Source organism: Leptinotarsa decemlineata, unplaced genomic scaffold, assembly GCF_025532065.1.
Source record: "Leptinotarsa decemlineata unplaced genomic scaffold, Ldec_3_MD MMD2_tig00002082_RagTag_RagTag, whole genome shotgun sequence".
Taxonomy (NCBI): Eukaryota; Metazoa; Arthropoda; class Insecta; order Coleoptera; family Chrysomelidae; genus Leptinotarsa; species Leptinotarsa decemlineata.
This window is the reverse complement of record NW_027412573.1, coordinates 5,465,985-5,493,693: the sequence shown is the minus strand read 5'-3', so window position 1 is coordinate 5,493,693 and position 27,709 is coordinate 5,465,985. Positions and strand designations below refer to the sequence as shown.

At 37.2% G+C, this 27,709-nt stretch overlaps 1 protein-coding gene across 3 annotated transcripts in view; it reads left to right on the top strand.

Annotated features, from left to right (window-relative positions):
* The first annotated feature begins 346 nt into the window (after positions 1-346).
* LOC111506001 (acyl-CoA synthetase short-chain family member 3, mitochondrial) overlaps positions 347-27,709 on the top strand; it is a 62,959-nt gene continuing 35,596 nt past the window's right edge. The window contains exons 1-5 of one of the 3 annotated variants that reach the window (XM_074176886.1): positions 347-451; positions 18,881-19,043; positions 19,398-19,542; positions 22,159-22,303; positions 26,469-26,565. In XM_074176886.1, coding sequence (XP_074032987.1) covers positions 409-451; positions 18,881-19,043; positions 19,398-19,542; positions 22,159-22,303; positions 26,469-26,565 — 593 coding nt within the window. In that variant the 5' untranslated portion in view covers positions 347-408. Of the gene's footprint in view, positions 452-5,231; positions 5,364-9,363; positions 9,518-18,880; positions 19,044-19,397; positions 19,543-22,158; positions 22,304-26,468; positions 26,566-27,709 lie in introns of those variants that run through there. The other 2 variants (XM_074176884.1, XM_074176885.1) reach the window with 2 other exon arrangements.

The window sequence follows — 27,709 nt, the reverse complement described above, 5'->3', positions numbered from 1 at the left end:
TTATGATAGATTTTTTCAGTCAATCGAACTCTGGTTCAGAAGTGTCAAATTGAATTCTATGATCAATGAATCCTATAATTCAATTTTTTTCATAGCACTTCTCGAACACTTGAACATCAATAACGTCACACAAATTTTGTTGCACATTCTCGACATTTTCTTTTATGTATACCGGTGGAAAGTAAATTAGATTCCACAGCTTGATGAACCAGAAAAAACAGGGTTTTTATTATTTTGTTTTAATGATTTTAATGATGATTAGAATCAACCTCCATAATTTATTCAAGTACTTATGACCTTGTAGAAGTACTGGGGATATAAATTGTAGAGGAATCCGTTTCAGTGTCACTGATATTAGATATGTGAATGTGACTTTTGGGTTCACCCGAAAATAAAATTGAAATACCTATGTTATATCAACGAAATGGATCATCATTCTTCGAGAGAAGCTGTGAGTATTTATTTACGCCTTGTTAGACTGAAAATGTATTGGATTCAAGTTGATAATTCTGCTAATCACTATTTTTTTATGAAGATATAATAACGACAATTCGCTTTGCTGACAGAGAAGTTTATTTTTACATTTAATTATAGTAACAATAATAATAGTAACAATAATAATAATTTCTTCATTTTCACAAATTATTTTGCACGTCAGCAGTGTGATAATGCAAATAAAAAGAGAAAATAAGCCAATAATGTCAAGTGGTAATAGAGAAACAATATAAAAAAAATATATAATACATATAAAATTATAAGAGAGAATAAATATATCTCTGGATGTGTATAGGACCATTACATTCACGTCACAAAAAATAATCACAAATAATATAAAAAATAATAAAAGTAACTGATTCTAGCTGTATATAAATGAAAAATAGGTGTGTATGAAATGAAACGTACACTTTACATACATGGAAAATAAATTTACGGCTGAAACTCCTAAACAGTGTAGCAGTTTTTTGAGAATAACAGTAGCTCAACTTTTGTCTTGAAGATATGTACAATTCCTGTTTGTTGTACAGTTTGCATCCCTGATATTCAAAACTTTTTTGGTAGAGTGCAGTTTGATGACTATTCATAGGTTACACAGGTCTGCGATAAAAAAATTGTAGGATATTTAACTAGTGATTTTAACAGTATTTTGTGTACAGATTACGGAAAAATAGTAAAAAAATTCTATCACATACAGATAAGTCACAAATTTCACCTGAAATATTCTTATTAAATGGGTTTTTAGGTTAGGTATGGGTTCGATGTTTCTGACTTAGACTTAAAGAAAGGCATATGTTAGCCTCCGGTGTTTCATTTTCATGGTACCGATTTGAAGAAAGGGAATTTGTCCCTTTTTTTACACAAGAGGTTGACCTAGTTTTTTGCAATAATGTACCCGGCGTCATGGAAATGTTCAACATAACGTATGAACCAGAGAAATGGAGACTTTTCATCGACTCATCAAAAAGAAGTTTGAAAGCTGTACTTCTTCACAATGGAAACCAATGCTTCTGTGCCTATTGGAAACTCAGTCCATTTGAAAGAATGCTACGAAAGTCTTGAATTTGTTCTTAATAAGCTCAGCTACTCTGATCATAAGTGGACCATTTGTGGAGACTTGAGAGTTATTTCAATGTTACTAGGTCAACAAAGTGGTTACACTAAGTTTCCATATTTCCTATGTGAATAGGGTAGCCGTGACAGGAAACAACACTGTGTCAAGCAGGTGTGGCCAATAAGAAAGGGTCTTATTCCTGGAGTTAAAAATGTTAAAAAACAAAGTTTAGTGGATCTTAAAAAATCTTACTTCCACCACTCTATATCAAATTGGGGCTAATGAAACAGATTGAGAAAGCATTAGACAAAGAAGGAGATTGTCTCAAGTGTCTTTCTGAAAAGTTTCCTGGTCTTCGTTGGGCCTGACATAAGAAAACTTTTAAAAGATGAAACCTCTGTCACTAAAATGGAAATGAAAGAAAAAAATGTCTGGAATTCATTTAAATTTGTTATAACAGGCTTTCTTGGAAACAAAAAAGACCCAAACTACAAAACTTTGGTTGCTAAATTGATACAAAACTACAAAATGTTGGGCTGCAACATGAGTGTCAGAGTCCATTTTCTTCCCTCAAATCTGAAGTACTTTCCCAAAAATCAAGGGGCTGTAAGTGAGAAACAAGGAGAACGGTTCCATCAAGACATAAAAGAAATGGAACGCAGATACCGGTGAAATGTTAACATGATGGCAAACTACTGTTGGATGTTAAGAAGGAAAAATTCACTAGAACACAGCCGAAAAAGTACCAAAAGAAGCTTTGACGGAAAAAGAAAACGTTTTTACAAAGACTTATAATCTCTTTGCAAACACTTGTGTATCACTATTATGCTTAGTTTAGCTTTATGGCATTGTTTTTTCTGCTTTTACTATATAATGAAATAATAAAAATAAATCCACAATTCCTCGTTTCTTTATACTTTTTCAATTATTCAATCCTTATTTTGTAGGCAAACCTTACGTGATAGATAAAAACAAATGTCATTTTTGAAATCAGCGCATAAAACTACATACAGATCAGTTAACGAAATCAAAAAATTTTTTTTTAGTTTTTTTTTGCAGACCTGTGTTATTCAAGCGCTTCCACCTATCCCATGTTTCCTCTCTTCGCTTCACCAGTTCAGCGGGAGTTGAGCATTTGGCAGGAGTTTACCGATTTCTGCTTGATTACAGGTTTCTACATGTTGCATATCTCCATGCTAGCTTGGCTGAATGCGTCGTTGGACAACATATATGCAGCTTCTTTGAACTTCCTCTCAAACCAATGTTCCTCCCTGTGGATGCTCTCAGCTGGGACCACTTCGGGTAAAGTTGATGAGTCCAAAAATGCTCTGCTATTCCTCGCTGTATGTTTTACTTGTGGCTCGGTAATGCGAACTTGCAATGGCCTCTTTGTTTCACCAATATAGGATATACTCGTCCCGCACTCATAGGGTATCCGGTATATGCAATTCTTGGAATTGTAGTCCGCGTTTGATGGTCTAGTTTTCGTGAGGCTGCTACGAATGGTGTTACCAGATCTGAAGCAGGTTCTAATGGTGTACTTGGTCCCAATTGTTTTTATCCTCTCCTCCAATCTTCTGATGTAGGAAAATACAAGCACTAGTTGGTACGGCTTCACTTCCTTGCGAGGCTATTGCTGTCTTCTAGCCAAAGTCGGTTCCAGTATCACTTTGGAGAAACCATTTCGCTGAAGATCTTTTTGGTGATGTCTAGTTCCTTCTAAAGACCTTCCTTCGTATTATAGAGCTGAAAGAACGATCCACTAGAGTATTAATGATTCTTCTTTTGGTAGATTGATGATATATGTTGTTCAACGTGAAACTAATATTAAGGCCAAAGAAACCATCAGAGAAAGTCTGAGGTCAGCCTAACGACCTCAGAGAACCTTCAGCAACACCCGGGGTGAACCAGATTCCTTGTACAGAGTGGGCCAAATTGAACACTTTTGAAAGGAAACTCCTGTTTCCAAACTAGATAGATGTTACAGCATGTTTGTCGAAAATGTGCATTTTCAAAAAGTAGCCGTAATATTTTTTCTGTCAAAAAGTTCTTGTTCCTATGTCAAAATTTCCAAAGCACCTTTATACGTAGAATCAACGGTGTGAAAAACTAATTTTTCCAAATGAGATGTTAATAGTTATTGATGGAAAACTTTTTTTTAATGAGACGTCTTATATATTCTTGCACATTTCAATACAGCTTGAAGTTACCCTTCCAAAAGTGTAGCACACTTGATGTTTTGCTAGAGTCATCTTTGAAATACAGAGCTTTTGTTTTTTTCATGTAGACTTTGAAAAGTACACAGACTGTTCAGCAGAGTATTTAGATGTTTTGACTATTTGTTTGCGTCCCGATAAGTATGAGTGGAACCACTGAAGGGTGATGCCTCGGAAACCATACCTCTGCAATTTATTCAGAAGTATCTCGTGGTTGACTCAGTCGAATGCTTTCGATAGGTCGCAGAAAATTGCAGCCAACGATTCGTTGGGAATAAACTACCCTTATTTTCTTGGAATCCGAATTGGTGAGGAGTAACAATGTTATTGGCATTACAAAACGATAACATTCTTATTTTGTCCAGTTTTTCTATGATTTTTGCAAGAGCAGGAATAAGTGCTATAGGCCTGAAATTGGAAGGATCATCAGTAGGTCCATCCTTATGGAGGGGGACGTCTTAGGGACGAGGGGAACTCTCCAGATTGAAAAGACAGATTGATAGGATGTGATTAAAGGGTGATTATTGGGTGATTATAATTAAAGGATGCGTTTCAAAGTCTACATAAAAAACATGAAAGCTCTGTATTTCAAAGATGACTCTAGTAAAACATCAACTGTGCTACATTTTTGGAAAGGTAATTTCAAGCTATATTGAAATATGCCGGAATATTTAAGGTGTCTCATCAAAAAAATACTTTTCCATCAATTAATATTGATATCTGAAGAATGGTTCTCTTCAAATGGATTAGTTTTAAACATGGAGAAGACAACGTTCATAAGATTTAGTTACTCAAATAATAAACTCGACCACAGCTTGTTGCTAAAATCTAACGGCAGATCTATCACTCAAGCACCTTCAACGAAGTACCTTGTGTTGCATGTGGATGAACGCTGTACATAGACTACCCATATAAATGAAGTGTGCAAAAAACCAGCTCCAAAGTGTACCAACTCCTGTACCAACTCAGGAAGACCGTCGAAAAATCTGTATGGATGATGATATATTTTGCACACCTTCAGTCAGTAATGACATATGGAATCATAGTATGGGGAGTCTCACAGGAGGCCGATAGAGTACTCAAGAAAATCCTTATGGCACTCTAAGAGCGGTGCCTGTGCTAAAATAACGATCCACGTTGGATTTGAATCGCTGGAGACCAAATTCATTTGGAAAAATGTTTATTCCACATAAACGCAATTCTCCAAATGAAAGAGTTATTTCCCAGTGGAGTTCGAGGTGTACTGAGTTGAACCTCATAACGATGATCAGCCAAAGTCCGTCTCGTATTTCTGATATGTACCGCTTTTGGTGGAATCAACTGGAATAAAAAAAATGAAAACTTACCATATTCCAGTAGCCTGTAATAGAGTAGTGGTAATAGACCACCAGTCGTTTGATGATTTTCAAAATTATTTGGGACACTTTCTACAAAAAACGTTCGTGATGTATCAACTATTGTATGTAAATCAGAATGTTACTTAGTCCATTCATTCTGAATAGAATCAAGTATTCGAAGTTTTCATCAGTTCGGGTTTTCCAAATACACTGAGATGAAAAATGCGTGTAGTGATGAAAATGAAGGACAGATTAAGGGAGGTACGTGTTTTTATTTTTCTCCATCTTCTTGTTGCTGAAATTTGCATCATAAATTGAGGATTTTAGCGTACTCATCATTCAAACAAATCGTTTGAGTTGAACAAAATTGTTGATTTTGCTATTGAATTTGATCCTGAAATTATTGTCCAATCATTTCTATTGTGAATAAAAAAAATCGACCGTATTGATTTGATGAATATACTTTACAAAATTTGCCAATTATTATTTCGAATAAGCCCATTTCCAATCTTTTGATTCTCCATCAAAGAGTAGTACTACATGAGTTATTATAAATAGGGGTGAAGAACGATATTTTCTATATGTGAATAAACAAAAACAACGGGTTTTTCAGTTGCTTGGCTGGCGTCTCACTTGTGCATTTCTTTCCATTCGCAAAAAAAAAAACATTACAAACTCGTGAGCTCATTGCCTCTTTTCATGGCACCCAGTATAACAATTTTATTTCCTGTACTCGCATGAAACATAACGCTGAGATCTTCATAATAATACAGCCCTAATTTATTCAGTTGTCCTCAAAATTAAAGTTTTTCGATGCTTGTTCTTGGATGTATTTCTCCAGTAGTCTTCCTGCTATAAAAGGTAATATTGAAACCTCTAACGTAATATAAAACCAGAACGAGCACTTTTTCCAATCACCAGAAATGCATTACTCTTCTTGACGCGCCTTTCACCAACCAAGTAAGCGTTTTCACCAGATAAAGAAAACTTCCACACAAAAACTGACCTCTTTTCATATCCAACATGTTACTCTTTTACTTTCCGATAAACATCAATGATTTCGGATAGAAATTTGCGGAAAATTTTCTCGTGAGATTTTCCGCGAACTTTAATAGAGTGATTCGTAAAAAAGAGTACAATGGGTTGTTCAGAATGGGACTTTTGCCACTGTTAATAGTTCTAATACTTCACTTTGCTATTTCCTGACTTTCAAAAGCATCCAAAAGTCTAGTGTCAGAGACGTTTCATTTATTCTGTGGCCGTTCTCCGGAGCGTGTTGAGCAACCCTAGTTTTGTTTGTCTTCGAAATCAGATATGTGTTTCGTGTTTTTTGAAACGAGTTTCAATGGCTCGTTAAGTCTGACCGATATATTTTTTATGTCTTTCCTCACAGCGTATTCCATATTCTCTCGACTTTTTATTTTCCAACACATTGTCTTCATGGTTACCTAACACTAATTAGTTAGTGTACCTTGATTCTTACGGAGAGACAATAAACTTTTTGAAATATTGAAGATTTACGAAGTTTCTCCTTTAATGTTCGTTTCCTAATTAATTTATCTATACGGTCTTTTATTAAGCGCTTCCTAGCTTCAAATTTTAATAAAACAAAGCGTGTTTGAGATTTCATTGTAATTTTGTATTCGTTCGAAAGACATATTGAAGCCATTATGTGTGGAGTATAACATTATTCAAATGTCCACCAAGGCTTCTCTCAGTGGAGCGAATCCGAAACGTCCAATTTTCCATGACAGACGCATAAATCGCATTCACCTACGACTCAAGAAAACCCCAAACGAATTAGTTTAACGGAATCAAATCGTACGATCTTGGTGGCCAGTTTATATCACCTCCGTGCAGAATATCCCATGTGGCATGAGCTGCGTGGCACGTTGAGCCGTCCTGTTAAAGTGCAGAGGTTCTCAAACTTATTTTGTCTACCGCCCACTTCGAGAATCAATTATTTTCTAGCACCCCCCCCCAAATCTATTTACTTTACTACATCTTAAGAATCACAATCGCAATCATTATTTTAATAATTAAATCATGTGTCTCATGTGAAAATAAGACTTTCTGATGAGGGTAATGTAAAACACCATTTGGGAATATTAGGAAAACTTTTATTCGTGTTATTGAAACAAACATTTCAATTTGAATTTTAAAACTAGTCTAATGTGAAGGATGAATTTGATGATTTTTAACAAGTTTGTTAATATCAGGTTCGAATTTACTCAAAAACAGCCGTAAGTCACCGCGTTCGGTAATCTGCAACCGATTCCTCTTCTTAGTGCCACAGCACTAAATCCACGTTCATACAAATACGATGATGGGAATGCTATCAAAAATCGTTGAACGATGGACCACAATCCAGGATACAATTGCGGGATTGGCTTTTGTAGCCAAAATTCTTGGTATCCATTTTGGAATTTTATTGTTATTTTCTCGTCCGTTATCAGCTCTATGAGTTATTTTTCCAGCTGGGGTGATCCTGCTGTGTAGACATTTGAAAAAGGATTCAACACCCAGTCCGGTATTTCCAATTTTAAAATGTTCTGGAATCGTTCCGCGAAATCGCTGTGGGGGTTCTCCAAATGTTGGCAGTAAACAAGCAAGTCGTCGTTGTTGAAGAATACTGCTGACATATTAGGGAAATTGCGAAACTCACGACTGCCATTATTATTCTTGTATAAGAGCAATTTGGCTACGAAAGCAGCAATGACCCTTTTTGTTTTAATCAAATTCAAGTCGTCACCTTGAAGTTGGAGATTGACATCATTGAATAATGTATACAGGTCTGTCAAGTACGCAATATCATTCTTTGAAGTGATGAGGTTGTCGTGCAATTCTTTGTCTTTGTTTTCCAAAAACTCTATTACAGAGTCGAATAGATTGTGAAATCGAGTCAGACAGGTACCTCTTGATAACCAACGCACTTCTGTTCGAAATAACAATCGGTTGAAATCTTCATCATTAGCAACGCAAAGCTGATTTTGTAGCCTTGGGGGTTTCATCGCTTCATTCAAAAATGTTTTTTGACAAAAAAGGTACATAGACGAAGATGGATTTGTGGGATTTTCAATAAATCCATATTTTATATACTCCGCGCTACTGCCGTTTCTTCTTTTTTGCTTCTGACATAATTTTGTCTTCAGAAATGCCGAAGTGAAGAATCGAGTATTATAAACTTGCTAATGACACTACTCACAGTATTCACCACCACACTTGTTTTCGTGATATCGTCAAATGACTTTACTGGCTGGATGGCGCGGGCGCTTTTATATGAGGCAGCGGGCGGACCTAGTACTTTCGAGATTGGAGACTAGAAACTTATGCCTTCACATTGAAATTTACCGCCATCTATTGTACAGTTTGACAACTATCGGATAGGAAATAGTTACTGTCTAGTCCCCTAGATGGCGTTACACGAGGAAACGCGTGTTTAGCGTAAAGGAACGGTAAAGTTTGTGTTGAAGCAAAAACACATTTTTAAATTAGCCATCGCCTCCCTGAACCGCTTCAACGCCCCCCAATCTTCTCTGTGCCCTTTACTGACCCCCTATAGGCCTAAAGCGCCCACAAGAGGGCGTTATCGCTCACTTTGTTAAAGCAACATGTCGTTGGTATCCAGATCATCCAATTCAAGCAAACACAAGTTGGTAAACATCGTCGCATAGTGCTCGCCGTTGACAGTGATGGTCTGGCCAACGTCGTTCTCAAAGAAATATGGACCGATGACGCCGCCAGCCCCAAATCCACACCAAGCAGTGACTCTTTCGGGATGCATTGGAGGCTCTTGGATCTCATATGGCCCAGATTCGACAATTTCGTTTGTTCACGTTCATCGCTGACGATGATTTTGTCGATGAAAATTAGGGCCAGTGGTCTAAGAAAGACCAAGTTCTTGTGTGCGACGCGAAATCGACTAAATCGGATTCCCCTGCAGACTCTCACAGACAGCTGCGATGTTTTCGGCAGATCTTGCGTTTCCTCGGCGTACGAATGTTAGTCTATCATTCAATGAACCAATGGACAGAAACGTATCCACCACAATGCGAATAGTCCTCTCGATAGGAATTATCAAAATGTTGGGAAAGTCATAGGGAATCATGAAGTGACCTTCGAAATTGAATCACTCACAGTGTATTTTCATCAAACATTGAAAGATATCTTAATTTTCAAGTCCATTGCACACATTACTCGTACTGACATTGCCCGTGAACTTACGATATAAATTCACCAAATCAGCATAAATGATTGTATGTAAATAATATTTTCACACAAGACTTTTGTTCTGATGAGCCGGACAGTTAGGTTCAACTATTGAAAAGTCGGTTTTGTGTTATCAGTGAAGTAAAATTTTCAAATTCGAAAAATGCAATCTTCCAGAAGAATGCGTCAGGACAGAAAAAGAAGAGGTATTTCCACGATATTGATGATTACTCTTCATGTACAAATTTTGATAAAAGGAGTTAGCAAACTTTGAAACATGGGTATAGTCAAATGTCACTTGACCCACAAGGTCTCTCACTACATTTCTTCCAATAATTAATATTATCCAGACTTTTACTTTGATGTGAGGTAGCATAAAATATGAGAGTGAAAAGAAATATTCAAAAATAAAGTTTCATCAACAGTTTCGGCATGGCTGAAGTTGGTAGAGACGCATTTATATAACGAGTAAATTTGAGAAAATCTGTCGGTAAAATAAGTAATACACTACATCGGAATAACGAAACAAAAAATGCATACAGGGTGAGTCTTGATGAGGACAGGTTGGATTTGTTTTGAAAAGAATAGCGATTTGAGATCTGGAAATTTTGAAATAATTCGTAATGATTTGAAATATTGTCAACTCACCTCCATTATCGGTAATGCCAGAAACTCGCAAGGGCTCTGTTATTTCATAGTGTAAATTTGCCATTTTCAACATCATTTTTCAATTCTGATATCTTTCATGTACCTTTTGGGATATTTAATTTTTTTCGAATATTTCAGGCAACTGAATACATTTTTTCGATGTAGAAATCTCAACAGTTGTGAAAAATTCGCTAGTTATATTCCTGTCTATGTAGTAATGTGATTTGAATGCAAGAAAATGTTATCCAGTATTTTTTAATTTCCGATTTCAATTATTTAATAATGATGATCATACGTTATGGTCATTTTGAAACAGTCGATTTTTTTTTTTCAAAAAAAACTTCGGTGAACTGATAATATCGTTCATTTTCACATAGCTGCCTTGAAAATTATGGAAAATGGTATATTTCACCAATTATCACTGAAATATATGTCATCAATTGATTGGGTTGAGGTTCATTTCAAAAAACACGAGTTGTTGTTTCCGTTGTTCCCAACGCAAAAACTACGATGATGATATTTGACTCTGGTTTTATATTATTAATGGTGGACGTGGTTTGGTTTCTTCTAATTGGATTACCTGACCTTGTTTGTGTACTATTAAGGTAGCCAAATTCTATTGATGTTCATTGCCTCTTCTTCTCTAGCGAAATTGTCCCTTTGTTTTCAAATTTCTATTGCCTCTCTAAATATCCTTGTATAGTAATCTTGAGTTTTTCGATCGTGTTTTTTTAAGTTTCTCCCAATCCAGTCTCTAACATATTCAACATGGGAAAGGAAAGTTTTTCCCTTGACTACCCAAGCTAGGGTTACTTTAGCGTTCTCTCTCCTGTGTTGTATCCGCTCGAATTCTTCTTCGCTATACCCATTACCTTTAAAGGCATTTTTTAGGAAAACCCTCAGGCTCTCAACAAAAACCATCATAGAAAGTCTAAGGTCGGCTAAGGACCTCAGAGACCCTTCAGCAACACCCGGAGTATATCGGATTCTTTGTAGCTGCGGATCGGTCTACATTGGAACCACGAAAAGACGTGTAGGTACTCGTGTCTCTGAACACGAGAGAAATTGTCGACTGGGACAATTCAGCTGCAGCAGCTGCAGCTGCTCTCACATTATCTCATTCAAAGATACAATAATACTCGACAAACTTCAAGACCCTGAAAAACACAAGGATAATTCCAATAGGAAGGAAGAGGCAATGAACATTATTAACATTTGGCTACGACCTACCGAAAAAAAATCAGAAAAATAGCCGGGACCAGTTAATGAAGAAACGGAAGTTTAGAGTGTCCTTGCAATCCTCAACTTTTCAGGCGGACTGAAATAACGTGTTTTAAGGAACATATTTCACACATTCGAATGGCCACAGAATGAATCGAAAATTTTTGGAATTATTGAGAACAATATATGCAACATGATTTTAGCCGCTTTTGAAAGTTATAAAATCGAAAACTGACTAATGAATTATACAAAGTTTTGATTGGCTTCTGGCTTTTGTAGTGGTCTTCTTTGTTTATAATCCCCAAGCGTTTCAACTGCAACTGCAGCAGTCATCTTCAGTGGCCTGATAAAAGTGCTCTTCTTGACGTATCAACTTTAACGTTGTAACGTCACTTGACTGTCTTGATGTGTCAACTGACAGTTGACAATATATAAATGTGCATATGCATATTTCTTATGACGATAATGTTACGTTCTATGCCATGCTCAAAATTCAAATCATATATTGTATGCATTTTCCGAAATGTAAATATGTTATAATAATAATAATAAACGTCTTTATTATTTCCACTTATTAGACACTTTTATAATATTTCAATCTAAATATAATGTCGCAACTCAGTACTCGCTTGACTTATTAACAAGAGGATTTTATTCTCTGTTTCACCCATCCATCATTCATCCAAATAATGAAATTTAAAAACTCAATTAAATATTTATTGTAACGAAACGGGGAATAAACTTACACTAAAATGTTAATCAAAAATACAATAAATTAACAAAAACTTACATTATACTGCCACCCAGCAGGATCGTAAAAAAGGATATGTACTGCATTGCTGGAACTTTTTCTGAAGATCAATAGATACTGAATGAATTTCTCAATACTGTCTGTTTATGATCTTGACCTCCCTCAATATTCATGGAGATTTATACGCTGACATTGCAACTTTGATTCGGACATAGAACTAAGGTAAAATGCTCAATATGCAATCTGTGCAAAGTTTGGGTATTTGGAGATTGTTTTATATTTCTATATCCTGTGATCGTATCAATTTTGATGTCTATGAACTTGGAATAATCAAAATGGAATTCTGAATACTGAGTGTTGTTTTAGAATATTGAAGTCGAGGTTGGAACATCTTCCAACTCATGTATTCGCTCAAATGAATTTGAATTAATCCATGATTATTTTCCATATTTGACAATAATTCAATATATATGAAAATGAAAGGCGGAGTTCACGTTTTGTAGAGACGGGTCTCAAAAATAACTGTTCTTCCACTCAACCTCCATAAAGTCTCTGTAATGATTTCACACATAGATTGTGTATGTGTCTCATAGAATGAAAGGTAACGGAAAATAGAATAAAGTGAAGTTTACTGAGGCAGCTTAAAAAATAAAGAATGATTGGGGACTTACTACTTGACTACAGTTGATTCTTAAGTAATTATAACTTTAGGCGACTTTTGAAATGTAAAATGCTTTCGTGTTTTAACTTCTGGGACATTTCATTATATATTCCGGTGATTTGAAATAAGACCGATCGTTTCAAGGTTTCTGTTCTAAAGGCTGGAGGAGTCAAAGTACCTTCGAACCTCACATTCAAATTGTGGATGTCGGAACTAAAAGTAATTTTTCTGTGTAGATAATACGGTGTTTTATTTATGATGATCCTATGAAACAGATTTGCACTATGTAGATGTCTCCAATTGGCCATATTGACGTCTACGAATTCCAAAAATCAGTCTCAAATATGAATTTTGTACCTTTTAAATTTTGTTTTGATAGTGGCTTATTGAGCAAGGACCATAAAGGAAATCACCATAATTGAACAATGACAGCACCAATGTCTCATAAAGAACAGCTTTCACATAAGGTGTTAGAACTCTTACACATCTGTATACCGTTTTCAAAATAGAATATGTAATAGAATTGTAATAGACCTTCAGAATCTTAAGATAGTATCTATCAGAATACCGAGGATTTTAGCTTCATCAACCAATGCCAGCGGTTCTTTATTGATATTGACGTTCATGTTGGAAAATGAGTCACCGTAGTTCTTGGTCCGAATACAGTAATATTGGATTTATTGGCATTTATCTGTGGTAGATTTACCGAAATTATGAATGTCTGTATTAATGAGAAAGAAGGCAGTTTTTTTGTCTTTCATAGGAAAGCTGTAATATATTTTGGTGTCATCAGCATAAAGATGAGCCGAACATTTTTCAAGTGAGTTTGTGAGACCTGAAGTGTATATGGTGGACAATAACGGCCCTACAATAGTTCCCTGGGGTACACCAGCAAGAAGTTCCTTATACTGTGATTATTTATTATAGTTTATATACTTTTTTTATACATACTTTTTGTTTTTTCACTGTCAAGTAGCTTTTGAGAAATGCCAGAGCTGCCTCTGAGAGCCCAATAAAGTGCAAGATGTACAATGATAATCGGTGATGTATTGTATGTATGCTGTACACCATTTTCAAAACGAGAAACAGGCCATTTCTTTCATGTATGCAGAAAAAATATTACCTGGTCTCTAATATCTGCTGGTTTCATCATTGAGGTTCATAATGTCGATTCGGTATGTCTCTGGAAACACTATATCTCAAGTTACCTGATTCATCCAATTTCTCTCACAATCAATTTGATAGTGGAACAGTTCAAAAAGTTAACACCGGACATCAAAAACGCAAAGCACTAACGCGGCTTAAAAATTCCCCAAATTTCGATCCCGAACGAAAACTTTGTTACTCAATAAACCTTTGGTATATCACGGCATGGAGCCAGCCGGAAAATCCAGGGTAAACAGCAGGATGAATGAGGTATTTTATATATAGACAACGGTTCGCGATATTGCTTTCAGGAAACAAAGCTTCTGTCGAAAAAATTTAATTTTACAAGAGAAATCCTTGAAGCTTATGGATATTGAAAGGGACGTACATGGTCAATATGTGAAGTATTGGCACTAGGCGGTCTTTGTTTTTTATTGATATCCCATTCAAACGGTAAAGGCCGTACGGGGGCCGTTCATTATTACGTCACATGTTTAAGGGATATATTCAATTTGGGAGAAAATTTGTAGAGGTAGTTGGGGAAAATAGAAATGAATACGCCTGTGTTTAATATCATACTAGTTCATTATTGTAGGAAAGAAAGGTTTTGGCTTTCTACTTCTCCATCTTCATGTAGGGTCGTTGATAAAACGCTTCCCACCTTTATTCTTGAATAAAACAGAGTGTGTGTGAGATATCATCGAAATTTTTCTTTCATTTGAAATACCTATTGATGCCATCATGTGCGTCTGGGTGGAGCGCCGCCGAAGCGTCCATTTTTCATGACTCTGGCACATAAATCAGGTAGAATTGTACCGATGGCATGTATTATGTTGGCTTCGAGAACCGCTATGGTTTGTAACTTATTCATATACATCTACGACTTATCTGTATCTGTATCTGTAGAGTAGGGAGGGTGAGAGTAAGCCCACGCACTTAGGCCACATGTGACCCATTGTACATCCTCCCGAGGAGTTGTCCTCCTAGGTCGTCGTCCATCCTGTCCTTTCCAGGAAGGTGGACAGGTCGCTGGGAGACATCTCCTTCATATCGGCAGGTGTAGGCCAAGACTCGCCGAACACACACTCTCTTATTGACGATAACTCCGGGCACTCGCACAGGACATGCCTGACAGTCTCATCTTCCTGTTCACACATCCTGCATAGAGGTGTGTCCACTAGCCCCATATTATGTAGGTGTTTCCTTAGCTGACTGTGGCCAGTCAGAAATCCTACTGTAAGGCATAGATTTTTCCTGGTCATCGCCAGATATTTCTTCGGCGCCAGCTTCCCAGGGTCGCCCAAGGTGATCCTGGCAAGATTACATCCTTTGATTTCATCCCATCTCTTTAGAGATTGAGCATGGGTGTAACTTTTGACTAGTTCCGCAATTGTCGAAGTCATCAGGCCGTGGGTGCCACTTGGTCCTAAAATTCTTAGTCCAGCCGCTTCCTTGGCTAAAGAGTCGGCAATGCGATTACCTTTACTCCTGTCGTGCCCTTTAACCCACCTCAGGATAATGTTATTATCTACCGAGGCTTTGGCTAAATCTTGGTGGCACTCTAGTGCTAGCCCTGAAGTAACACGGTATCTGTTCAAGGCTAATAGTGCTTGTCTGCTATCAGTGCAGATTGTTATGTTTTTGCCAGAAATTCTTTTCTTGGTTATTTCTTTTGTGGCGATTGAGATACCAGCCAGTTCTGTTTGGACCACGCTGGTATTTCTTCCCATTCCCCACTTAATCCTTAAGTTTAGTGATCTGGAGTACACTCCACATCCTGAGCCTTCTTTGGTTTTTGAGCCATCTGTATAAATTCGTATTGCATTTGTAGCATCTGACTCTGTGTTCTGCTTAATTTGTATTTTGTAGGGTTTATTAAACACAAACCTGGGTTCAATTGCATCACTTGTTGCCTGCAGCAGAGGTTGCGCAGTAAGCGCTTCCCGCCATAGGCCCAACCTCAATCGACCCATTCCTACTTCTAGGTTTACACCAGCCGTGTGCAATCGTACCATGGCCATTAACGCAATCTCCTTAACGTACAGGTCCAGAGGGGTCAGACCCGTAATTAATTCCATTGCCGCGGTTGGTGTTGTTCTCATGGCTCCTGTGATGTTTAAACAAGCCAGTCGTTGTATATGATATAATTTTTGGATGGCCATTACTTGTGCAACGGTCCCCATGCAATGGCTCCATACGTTAACATAGGTCTTATTATTGCAGTGTAGATCCAGGCGACTACACGGGGTGAAAGACCCCATGCGCGTCCCACTGTCCTCCGACGTTGCTCATAAGACACGTATGCTCTTTTTGCTCTACTCTGTAGATGAGAGTTCCATGTTAGCTTCTTGTCGAGGATAATACCAAGGTATTTCACCTCTTCAGAGAAGTTTAGTTGGCTTTTGAAGATTTCGGGAGGTTTTAAGCCCGTTAAACTTCTTTTCCTGGTGAAAAAGACCATCTCAGTCGTCTTATCTACGACTTACCACACGAGAAAAAGTCCAACGGGGTCAAATCGTACGATCTCGGTGGCCAGTTCATATCACCTCCACGTAAGATGACCATGCCCTCAAATCGCCCGTGAAGAATATCCAATGTGGCTGTGTGGCACGTAGCGACGTCCTGTTAAAACTAAATGTCAACTTACTTGAGAATGGTCCAACAAACCGAAATCGGTGACAATGCCTCAGATTCAACCGTGAAGAGCTTTTTTGCATCTGGTTTCGGTGAATCATCATTTGAGCGCATCCGTTTGCTAACCTGCTCAAGGGGGGTTTGTTCCCCACCTGAGACAGTCTGCGTACGCCGCTCAAGAATTTGGTGCAAGGCGGTTTCATAAGGTCCTTCGCTCTTGAGAAGACGACTCAGTCGTTTCCTGGCTGCACCACTGAACATTTTCCCAGGTTCAATTTTTGAATCAGGGTTTGGAGAGTTGAGAAGCTCTCGCTCCTGATCTGAACTTACAGGGAGGTCAGCTGGAGTCATAAGCTCGACATCCATCTCCTCTGTAGACTCAGCGTCAGAAAAAAATTCAAATTTACTCTGTCCATAAAAGTCCCACAAGTAGCTAGGGAAAGAAGGTCAATCACAGCAGAGCTCCGCATTGCCGTGACAAGACGATGCTACGACGAGAGGGCGGCCGGTATCTCGAAGGTTCCGTAGATACAGCTGATATGCTCAGTGTCATTTATTCTCTCGACACAGATACACACGCCTCAGGATTGAGCCTTCGTTGGGATGCCATTCAGTTAGGGAATAACAGAACCACACGTGATTCTGTCATTCCCGTATCCAGCGGGGCTACATGGAAGCAGGCATCCGAGGGCCGGTTTGCTCAACCCCCACATCATCGAATATTTATTATTACATCGTCATAGTACACACTATTCGAAGTGTACTATGACGATGTAATAATAAATATTCGATGAAACGTTTCGTGTCAACATGGCCGCCATCAACTTTTTATTAAAACACGGGCTTGTATTTTTTATTACAGATATTGATAAAGTGATAAATTCACAAGCCAAGGGTATATCATGTTTGATATCATTATAGCGTTTCATTTGAAATAACCCCCATCATCAGTGACAACAATCAAACAGAAAAACAATTTATTTTATCATGAACTTTTGGGAAAAATGAAACCAATACGGAAAATCAAAGTTAGATGTCAATCTACATTAAATGCTCGAATTGCTATGGCAATTTTCTACCATAATAGGTGTAATACTAATACATGCATCTCTTATTTTTTGTTTGACATGGTCCATATCTGTCTTTGGTGTTGAAAAAAATATCCTTCATGTATCCCCAGACAAAAAATCTATAGAAGTAAGATCTGGGGATGGAGCTGGCCAGTTAATTAGCCCTTTGTTTCCAATTCATTTTCTTAAGAATACTGCATTTGAATGTTACCTTACTATTGCTGTATTATGGGGAGGAGCGCCGACCTGTTGAAAATATTGTATTTCATGTATTTTTGCAAATTTTTCCAACTTCACTATGTCTACGTCTTAACCACTTCGCAAATCGTATTCTCCTTCCGTAATCCCTTTCATTGAGGTGATGAACTTTGCGTAACCTGTAGCATTTATATTTGCTCTTTTTCAAAATAGTTCTGGTGGATTTTACAGAAATCCCAATTTCTCGTAAAGAACAATCTTCATTATCATAATTTTTGTAACTGGCCAATTCTAAATTAATGGTAATCATGGCAATATTTGCTTACCCATAACATTTGTTTGATTCCTCACATTTCCAGTAACCACACATTTTCTTGTTTTCTTTTTGTCAAATACACCATAGTCCCTCAAATTTCTTTCTGATCGTCTAAACATTTGGATGTTCGGAATATGACGATTCGGGTATAGCTCAACATACATATTGCTTGCCAAAAGAGGATTTCTATTTGATTTTGCATAACTAAATAGCATATCAGTCCTCTCATCATTTGAACTGACAGTTCTCAACAGATATCAACAAAGCATTCATTTTTCCCGTCATAGAAACCAAGCAAAGCCTACGCGTTTGAGATGGCAAATGAATCGAGATGCTATTTGATCACACCAAATTATACAACAATCGAATTTTGACCAACAACTGATATTTTTGTTACTTCCAGGATTGAGAATTATAAGAATATTACAAATTATAATTGATTAGGGAGAAATAAGCCTTGAAAGAAGGATTATGGCAATACAAAAATTTCCAAAACGAAAAAGTACCAGTTTTCATTGTGTTAGGGTACCTACCTCTCGAATTTATTGGGTTGTCTGAATTATATTTTGAAGAAATCGAAACAATTTACAAAGGAAGTAACGCCAGGACCGTAAGTCAAAATTGTTGTAAAAGACTCGGCCTGCATATGCAAAATTTACAGATTGGAAATAATTCCACATCCAAACCAAAAATTGTATCTGCATAACGCGCTGCATACGAACCACAACCCTCAGAAATATAAATGTATGCGAGCGGAGTATCAAAGAGGACTTACCTTTTGACGAGCGATCACTCTCACGAAAACCTTCTTCATGATATGTAATGATAGTTATTTTGATGTGATTTTTAATCAAAATTGCCACAAGTTACATGTTGCATGTCGATATGCTTTTATTGATATTCAGTGAAGAATATGTGTTTCAGTTTTACGTCCAACAAACCCTCAGGAAGTACCCTGTTATGAATCGGTTTACGAAGAATCCATCAAGCACCCCGAGAGATTCTGGGCAAAAGTTGGACAACTGGTGACATGGTCTAAACCATGGAAAAGAGTGCTGGATAATTCCTATGAACCATTTACTAAATGGTGAGTACCCGTAGAACTTCGTCTGTTACCATTTCGCTGATCCATTTATGAATTATTTCCGATGTTATCGTTATAAAAATGATACTTTGATACAGATACGTCCCAGTCAATTCTATTCACCATTTGATTAAATTCATCATTGAGATGGTGAATGTCAATAAGTTTTCTAGACCCATCACAAACGCACCGTTTGTGATGGCCAAAAATCGCTTGAAAAAAAGAAAAAAAAACAAAACACATGACACAACCCAATATTTTGTTCTTTAGTTGTAGTCTTCAACTTCGTATGCCTCGTAATTTATCAAAAGGCAGAAATCATAAGTCAGCGATAATTTAAAATTTCCCTAATTTCAGGTTTGTTGGTGGTGAGCTGAACGCTTGTTATAATGCCATAGATCGACATATCGAAGCTGGAAAAGGATCCAAAGTCGCCTTAATTTATGATTCACCTCTCCTTGGAGTCGTTAGGAAAGTCACGTATTACGAATTGTACGAAAAGGTAATCACTATTTTGAGTAATATAAGACGCCATCTATGTGATCGACAGAGAACTCAATGCATTCCATTAGTTTGGACTTCCACTGTCTAATACCATATAATATTGATTTGAAATACCTGAAAGAATCTGTAAAAAAATCTAAAAGAGATTAGTTGAAAAGATAACAGTTATATCAAGCAAAAAAACTGAAACTACAATGAAATAAAATACAAGCAACAACCAAAAAATCAAAAAAATGAACAATTAACACGAGATGCAAATTAAAAATTATTAACAAGAAATGAAAAGAAAAAATTCCAAACTAAGTTACTTCACTTCAAATCATACAGAGGAAGCTATCCGAAGACGGCGACCTGGAAGATAGAACAAATTTACCGATACAAGTAATCATGGAATTACTAGGATGCTGGGATCGCCACTTTCACAGGTTATAGCCAATATATATACGGAGTATTTTTAAACTCTGGCCATTGAAGAACCCCAAGACTGGTTGAGATTCGTAGACGACACCTTCATAATATGGAACCATGAGAGTGCAGAACTAGACACCTTCTTGAAGCACATCAACAACGTATTTCCATCAATTTCACAATGGAGAAGGAAGTCCACAACGAATTGCCAGTGTAGAGGACCGAAACGAAATGGGAAACATCTGTGTATCGAAATCACACTCTCACAGGACAGTATCTTAACTAGGAATCCAACCACCATCAATCGACTAAGAGAAGAATCATCGAGACTCTACTGAACCGTGCTTTCGGGCTCTGTAATACAAAGGAAGGTCTTGAAAAGGGACTAGGCATCATCAAAAATGACCTTCAACGAAATGGTTAATCCAAAGTGATTGTGGAACAGGCTTTAGCTAGATGACAGCAAGAGCTCTACAAGGAAGAGAAGCCGCCACAACCAGTAGTTGTACTTCCCTATATCAGAGGATTGTCAGAAAGGATAAGGAGGATTGGATCCAAGTATAACATCAGAACCTGCTCCAGATCCGGAAACACTATCCGTAGCAGCCTCACAAAAACCAGGCCACCAAACGCGGACTGCGATTCCAAGAATTGCATTTAACGGATACCCTGCGAGTGCGGAGAATCATACATCGGTGAAACTAAGAGGCCATTGAAAGTTCACATTGCCGAGCATATGAAACACACACAGCAAGGAGAAACCAGCAAATCAGGAATAGCAGAGCATGTTTGGACTCATCAACATAACATCAAGTTGGCTCAAGCTGAAATCATCCACAAGGAAGAACAATGGTTTAGGAGAAAATTCAAAGAAGCCGCATATATGTTGTCCAACAATGCATTTAGCCAAGCTAGAGTAGAGATACGCAACATATGGACACCTCTAATCAAGCGGAACACGACCAACTCCAGCCAAACGGTCATATGCCGCTAAAACCGATGAAGTGGAGAGAAGGAAGAGGGGATAGGTGAAAGAACTCGAATGACCGATAAATAGTCAGATCTCGGAGGAATAATTCCAATTGAAACGTGTGAAGTAACTTGGTTTGGAATCTTTTAATTTTCAATTTTCATTTCTTGTTAATATTTTCTTGATTTTCGTCTCTTATTAATAGTTTATTTTTTTGGTTGTTGCTTGTATTTCATTTCATTGTAATTTCAGTTTTTTTGCTAAATATTATTTTTATTTTTCAGGTAATCTTTTTAATTTTTCATAGATTCTTTCAGGGATTTGAAATCAATTTATATCATATCAGACAATGGAAGTCCGAACTGATGAAATGCACCACGAAACATTGTCAAGTACCTTCAAACAAAAGAAAACTCAATCCTCGGATTCCAAAGGTGAAAGAGGCTCCCGGGGCGGTCAGTTGCAAAGCCGAGCATCTACATCGACCGCCGAAAATATTTGTCCTCTGTCTTTCACTGCAAGGCACCTAGTCCAATAGATGGCGTCTTCATAAGGGGAGATGTTGTCATCTGTTCTCAGGTTTGTTCCACCAACGCATGTGTGGTATGGCCTAGCACCACTAATGAGATCATCTGGTGTTAAATCATGAAGGCGTTGCGTTTGGACTCTGGTTTTCAACGGTTCAACTGTACTCCCACACCAGGGAGAGTCTATGAATGATACAGTAGTAAATTATCGTCATTTGTTGTGCCTCTTTCGATATATTCAGTACCACTATTTGTGTAATTAATTTCACCTCTTTCGAAATGGTGCCTTCAATGAAATATCAATCATGCAGACATAAAATAAAACGAGTCGGCGTTTCTCATTGTTTTTTACAATTTGAGTGAAGAATAAAATGGTTAGAGGCACCCCGCTGTCAATTTGCATCTCTATACAACCAATGCCATCTCTGGATTGTTTGGAATTGAAGCCAAAAACAACGCATTCTTGATCCTTAGATGCACCAGATAAAGCTGTTTCAACCCTCGATAATTCTCATCAGTAGTGGCATGCTGAGCCACAAATGCATTGCTGGACCCAGTTGTTTTCAAAAGACAAGCCTGAGTGAGTAGCAGCGATTACTACTGCGCTTACGAATACTCCACTTCTCTTACGAGTCAACTGAAGACTAAATTCTTGAATGATAAAGATAAACAGGGCGTTCAATGTCATTCTTTTGAATATTTGTTGTAGGTCCCGAAACTGGCCGGTCTCTTGGCAAGACTTGGAGTTAGTAGAGGAGATAGAGTTGTGATATATATGCCACTCATTCCAGAAACGATCATGGCCATGTTAGCAGTAGCTAGATTGGGAGCTGTACACTCAGTGGTATTTGGAGGTAAGAAATAATAATCAGTGATGGATGAAATTCTATAAATATATATATAAAGTCAAAGCTGCGTCATTTTATCTCTAATGCTCATAGATGACAATACATATTGATTGGTCATTAAGAGATGATAAAAAGCTAACTATATTGAATGCTTCCACTTTGATCAATTTTTTCATTACGATTTCTCTAGACAATGGTCTGTGACATAGGAATTTTTTTAAATGCCTTGGATACTTTCTACAGTTTGGAACTAATCTCATATATCTTCAAATACCAGAGTTATGTTGAAGTTTTGCTTTTTTGAGCGTTTTTTCATCCCATTCCTAAACACGATTTCAGGATTAAACCTCATATTTATGAAACCTAATTTGTAAGCACACCGATCGTCTAGTCGATCTTAAACCGAAGAGAAATTATTTCTCGGTTGTGTGACATCGTCTGAAATCTGTTGATTAGAAACTACGCTCATCTGTATCTATAGAGTCATCCTCCATCCTGTCCTTTCTAGGAAAATGGGTAAGTCACTAGGAGACATCTCCTTTATATCGGCAGGTCTAGGACACGACTCTTCGAACACACACTCTCCTATCGACTATAGCCCCGAACACTTGCATAAGATATGCCTGACAGTTTCATCTTTCTATTCACTAGCCCCATAATATTGAGGTGTTTCCTTAGTTGACAGTGGCCAGTCAAAAATCCTACTTTTTCCTGGTCATCGCCAGATATTTCTTCGGAACCAGCTTCCCGGGTCGCCCACCTCAGGATAATGTTATTATCTACTGAAGCTTTGGCTTAATCTTGGTGGCACTCTAGTTCTATCTCTGAGGTAACACGTTGTCTGTTCAAGGCTGATAGGGCTTGTCTTCTATCAGTGCAGATTGTTATGTTTCTTCCAGAAATTCCTTTTCTGGTTATTTCTTTTGTGGCGATTGAAATACCAGCCAGTTCTGTTTGAACCACGCTGGTGTTTTTGCCCATTCCCCACTCAATCCTTATGCTTAGTTGTCTGGAGTAAACCCCACATCCTGAGCTCGAATTTTCTACTTGAACTCTGACATCTGAATCTACTCTTTTTTTTTGGTTATTTTTAGGTGGCCACCTATCTGCTGTGGTAGTATAATGCGAGAAGTTACTCAATTATTCCTGGTATGAGGTCTAGTATAGACTAATCTCTAAATGCTACTTCTGGAATGATGAACATCATATTCCTACAAATATTCTGGACTATCCAATTTGAAAAGAGGCTTACCAATTGATTTTGGAAAAATAAATTTCAATTCGTTTGAAAGGTGGAGCTAGGAAACACTGAAGAGTTAGCTCTGTCAGCTCTAAACTCTTGCAGGGTTTCATTGGACTCGTGAACCTGCTTGTGAAATTTATGCTATATCTGATTTACTACCAAAATTTTTCATCGAAGATTTTCACTACCACTTGGTTCTTCAGTGATACTATTGAAAAACGATTTAGAGTAACTACTGAGATGTTTTCAAGGGAAACCAGAATTTCATTTTTTCAACCTTTAGCATACCGTGACTATTCCGCCAGAACAGAAAAAAATCAGAAATCTATTACTCTTTAGATCTCAAGACACACCTTCAACATCTTCGAATTCATTTTGGACTTTTTGGAATTATCTGTGACCTTTCTGTATATTTGTGTATAAAACACTTAAACCTTTGCTAATCGTAATTGCAAACGAAGTTAAATTTTTAGGAACAATTTTGGATGAAACATTAAGTTGGGATCAACACATTGATAGTGTTTGTAAAAAACTAAATAAAGCATATTTTGCGATCAAGCAAATGAAAAACTGTGTTGACCAACAAGGTCTATTGGCAATCTATTTCGCTATGGCTTATTCCCATATTTCACTCAATATAATGTCTTGGGGTTCTGGTAGAGATATTAATAGGATATTTGTAGCACAAAAACGTATTGTAAGATTGATTTTCAATGTGGAATATAGAGATAGCTGTAAACCGATATTTGTCAGAATGCAACTATTATCGGCACCATCAATTTATCTGTTCAAATGCGTTAATTTTGCGAGAAAAAATCTGTCCACTTTTGCAACCAATGCATCATCCCACGCGGTATGGAAGCTTATTGAGGATACCAGCCCACACCACATCTAAATTTAAAAACTCTCCCCAGTATAGCGCTATTACGTTTTATAATAAACTACCCAACTTTTTAAAAAACTCCAAATCAGACAATATTTTTTATAAAAGTACTAAGGAATTTTTTATTGAAAAATGTTTTTATAATGTACAAGAGTATCTGGATGGCAACTTCAGCTGAGTTTTATTTTATTTCGTTTAGTATACTAACAAACTCTCATTGAGATTTTAAACTTTATATCTTACTTACTTGCTATATTTTGAATGTATATGTTTAGTATAAATAGTACCTGTGACATACCAAATGGACATATTGTACCTCCGTGGCTAAATAAATTATTATTATTATTATTTCAACTCAGTTGTGGCAATGACTCTTCCTGCTAATGCTTTTTGTCATCTTGGTACAGGAGTAAGCCTGTAAATTTCTTTTTTTGATTTTTTAAAAATATTTTCTTGTTTAAAAAAATATTCTTTACGAGGGTAGTCCGAAAAGTTTTCGACCCAGCTAAGATCTGTTTAAAAATCTCGTTAAAATCTGTTTTTCCGTTAATCAGCTGTCGCCCCATACGAACGACATACAAGACATTTTTTCAATTTTTTTTCATTTTTCAACGGGCTCCTTTCAACTCTACACACAAGCGACGTTTTTCTCTGCAAAATAATTGTCCTCTGAGCGCAATTCTCAGATGAGGGAACAAAAAAAGTCGCTTGGGACTAGATCTGGTGAGTAAGGCGGATGGTCAAGCAATTCAAACCGTAGTTCGTGGTTTTTCGCCATGACAACCGCAGAGGTGTGAGACGGTACGTTGTTATGTGGAAAGAGGATATTCTATTTCTGTAAATATGTTCTGCACGTCAAGTAATGATGCGTAGCATGCTCCTGTAATGGGTTTTTTCTTTTTGAAGATAATTGATTGAAATCAATCGGCGCCATCGGAATTATTGCGCATAGACTGCACCAACAGAGCATTTGAAATGTTCATTCGAACACGTTTTTGGTCTAACGTGAGCAAACGCGGCATCCAATGCGCGGAGAGCTTTCTCATGCCTAAATGTTGATTCAATATGTGACAACTACGTTTTTTTGACATGTTCATAACCTCTGCTATCTCTCTCACTTCAATTCGGCGGTGATCTAGCACCATTTGGTGAAATTAGATGATGTTTTCGTCGGTTCTTACGGTCACGTTTAAATCCAGGTGTCCAAAATTTCACTGTGGTAAATGATGGTGCAGCGTCCCCATACACATAACCTAACACATATTTGATTTTCGTAGGCGTATTACCTTTTAAAAACAACAAATTAATGACATTTCGTTACTCGATGTTATCAATTTTCACAAAAACACTCTCATCAACTCACTCAAACAACTGTTATAACAGTGCGCCCGAAACTTTGGTGAGTAACTGTCAACAGCTGAACAACGGAATTCACTAGCTTCATGTTTAGGTCGGAAACTTTCCATATCACCCTCGTATATCTTTCAAATTTCCATTAGGATAAGATGCAAAGATTTCAGTGAGTTTTTTGTGTAAAAATCTCCCCTCTAGAGAAATGAAATTGATCGTTTTTAAAATCCACTAGTTCACTTCATAATGCTTCAATAACTGACATTCCAGAACTTTCGCTTGAAAATTTAGAGCTGTATGCTCTGACGCAAAGTTTGGACTCCTTATCAAAAATGAAATTTGAAATAATGGAAAGTCTGGAAAACACAGATAGTGACTTCCCGTGTATTCCGCAGGGGGGTTTTTAAGCTTCACAAAACTCTTTATATAACTTATTGCAACAAAGTCGTAGGATAAAGTTTCTTATGTTCTGATAAAAAATAAATACTTCACAACTTTCTTTTCTCTAAGCGATCGTTTTCGAATCTTTGTCGATTGTTATCGCCCCTGGAGACAAGAAAAAGGACAAATTTCATCCTATAATATAACAAGTGACAATTTTCCGTTGCATTTAGGAGTGACTTATTTTCTTTTCAGACAATCCCCGCTTCACCGACTTGTTTCCGAAATCAATTTAATGTATTATTTTGTTCCAGGCTTCGCAGCTAGTGAGTTATGCACAAGAATCCAGCACGCAGAACCCAAAGTAATAATAGCCGCTAGTTGTGGAATAGAACCTAGCAGAGTTGTGAAGTAAGTTGTTGGTTCATGATTTTCTAGCTCATCCGAAACAATTTCATCTCTTCTTTCATGACTAATCTGTTTACGAGCAAATTTGAAATTCAAGCAACAGAGAAGTTAAATTACTGTCACGTTTTCCCCGTGGGTTCGACAATAATTGACCACACTGTATAATCAAACTCAACTTTATTTCTCTACGGCGCTGTCAATACAACACAAAACTGTAACTGAACTTCATACTTATGTACAAACGTCGCACTGCACTTTCCGAACTATACTGCTCTCCCTACGTAGTGGTATATACCAACTGGAAGTCTTTGGAAACCGGTGAATCAATCTAGAAAGATCGAGAAAGAGTGAGAGAGAGAGAGAGAGAGAGAGAGAGAGAGAGAGATGCAGGGCTGATCGTGACCGTCACAGTTGAACGAAGAAGCCAGCGTCAGCCGGCGCTACTTTTTTCCAGGGGATAAATACAACATTACCTTTCATGAACTTGGGTCCGATATGTGGATGATTCATCTACCATTTTGGTCACAAATAGGAGTGAGGTAGAGGATGTTGTGTCTTGTCTCAAAGTATTCACGTATGAAATTGAAAATAACGAAGGCTATCATTTGTTCCAGTTATAAGAAGAACCGATAAGGATTTAGAATCAGACGTGTTTAGAAAAAGTACTAACACTTTACAGTTATCACTGTCCTCAACAAAAAACAGCAGTATTACATTTTTCTGCCCATAGACTGGTCATATTTAGCAAACAAAGATATAATACCAATAAATGAAGGATAGCCATTAGGTATCCCCCAAACATAGAGGATAGGTCAATCAGGAAACTGGAATTCAGAGAATTTGTAGTTTTTTATATGAAGAAGAATACACCAACGGATTAGTCCAAATAAATTTTCAGTTGAACACACCGTGTTCCACTGTATCAGAAGTTTATTCATTATTATAGATATTATGGATTGATCAGTGAATGCTATTCTGTTTGAAGCATCTCCTTCAAATTCACAATATTGGTACTTCTAGCCCGTTGCTAAAAACTGCGATTCACTTGGGAACAATTTCTATTATATTTATACATGCCAAAGTCGAAAAAATATTGATGAAGCATCTGCTCCTTCATCATTTGGAATCCAATTGAGTCATCTGCCCA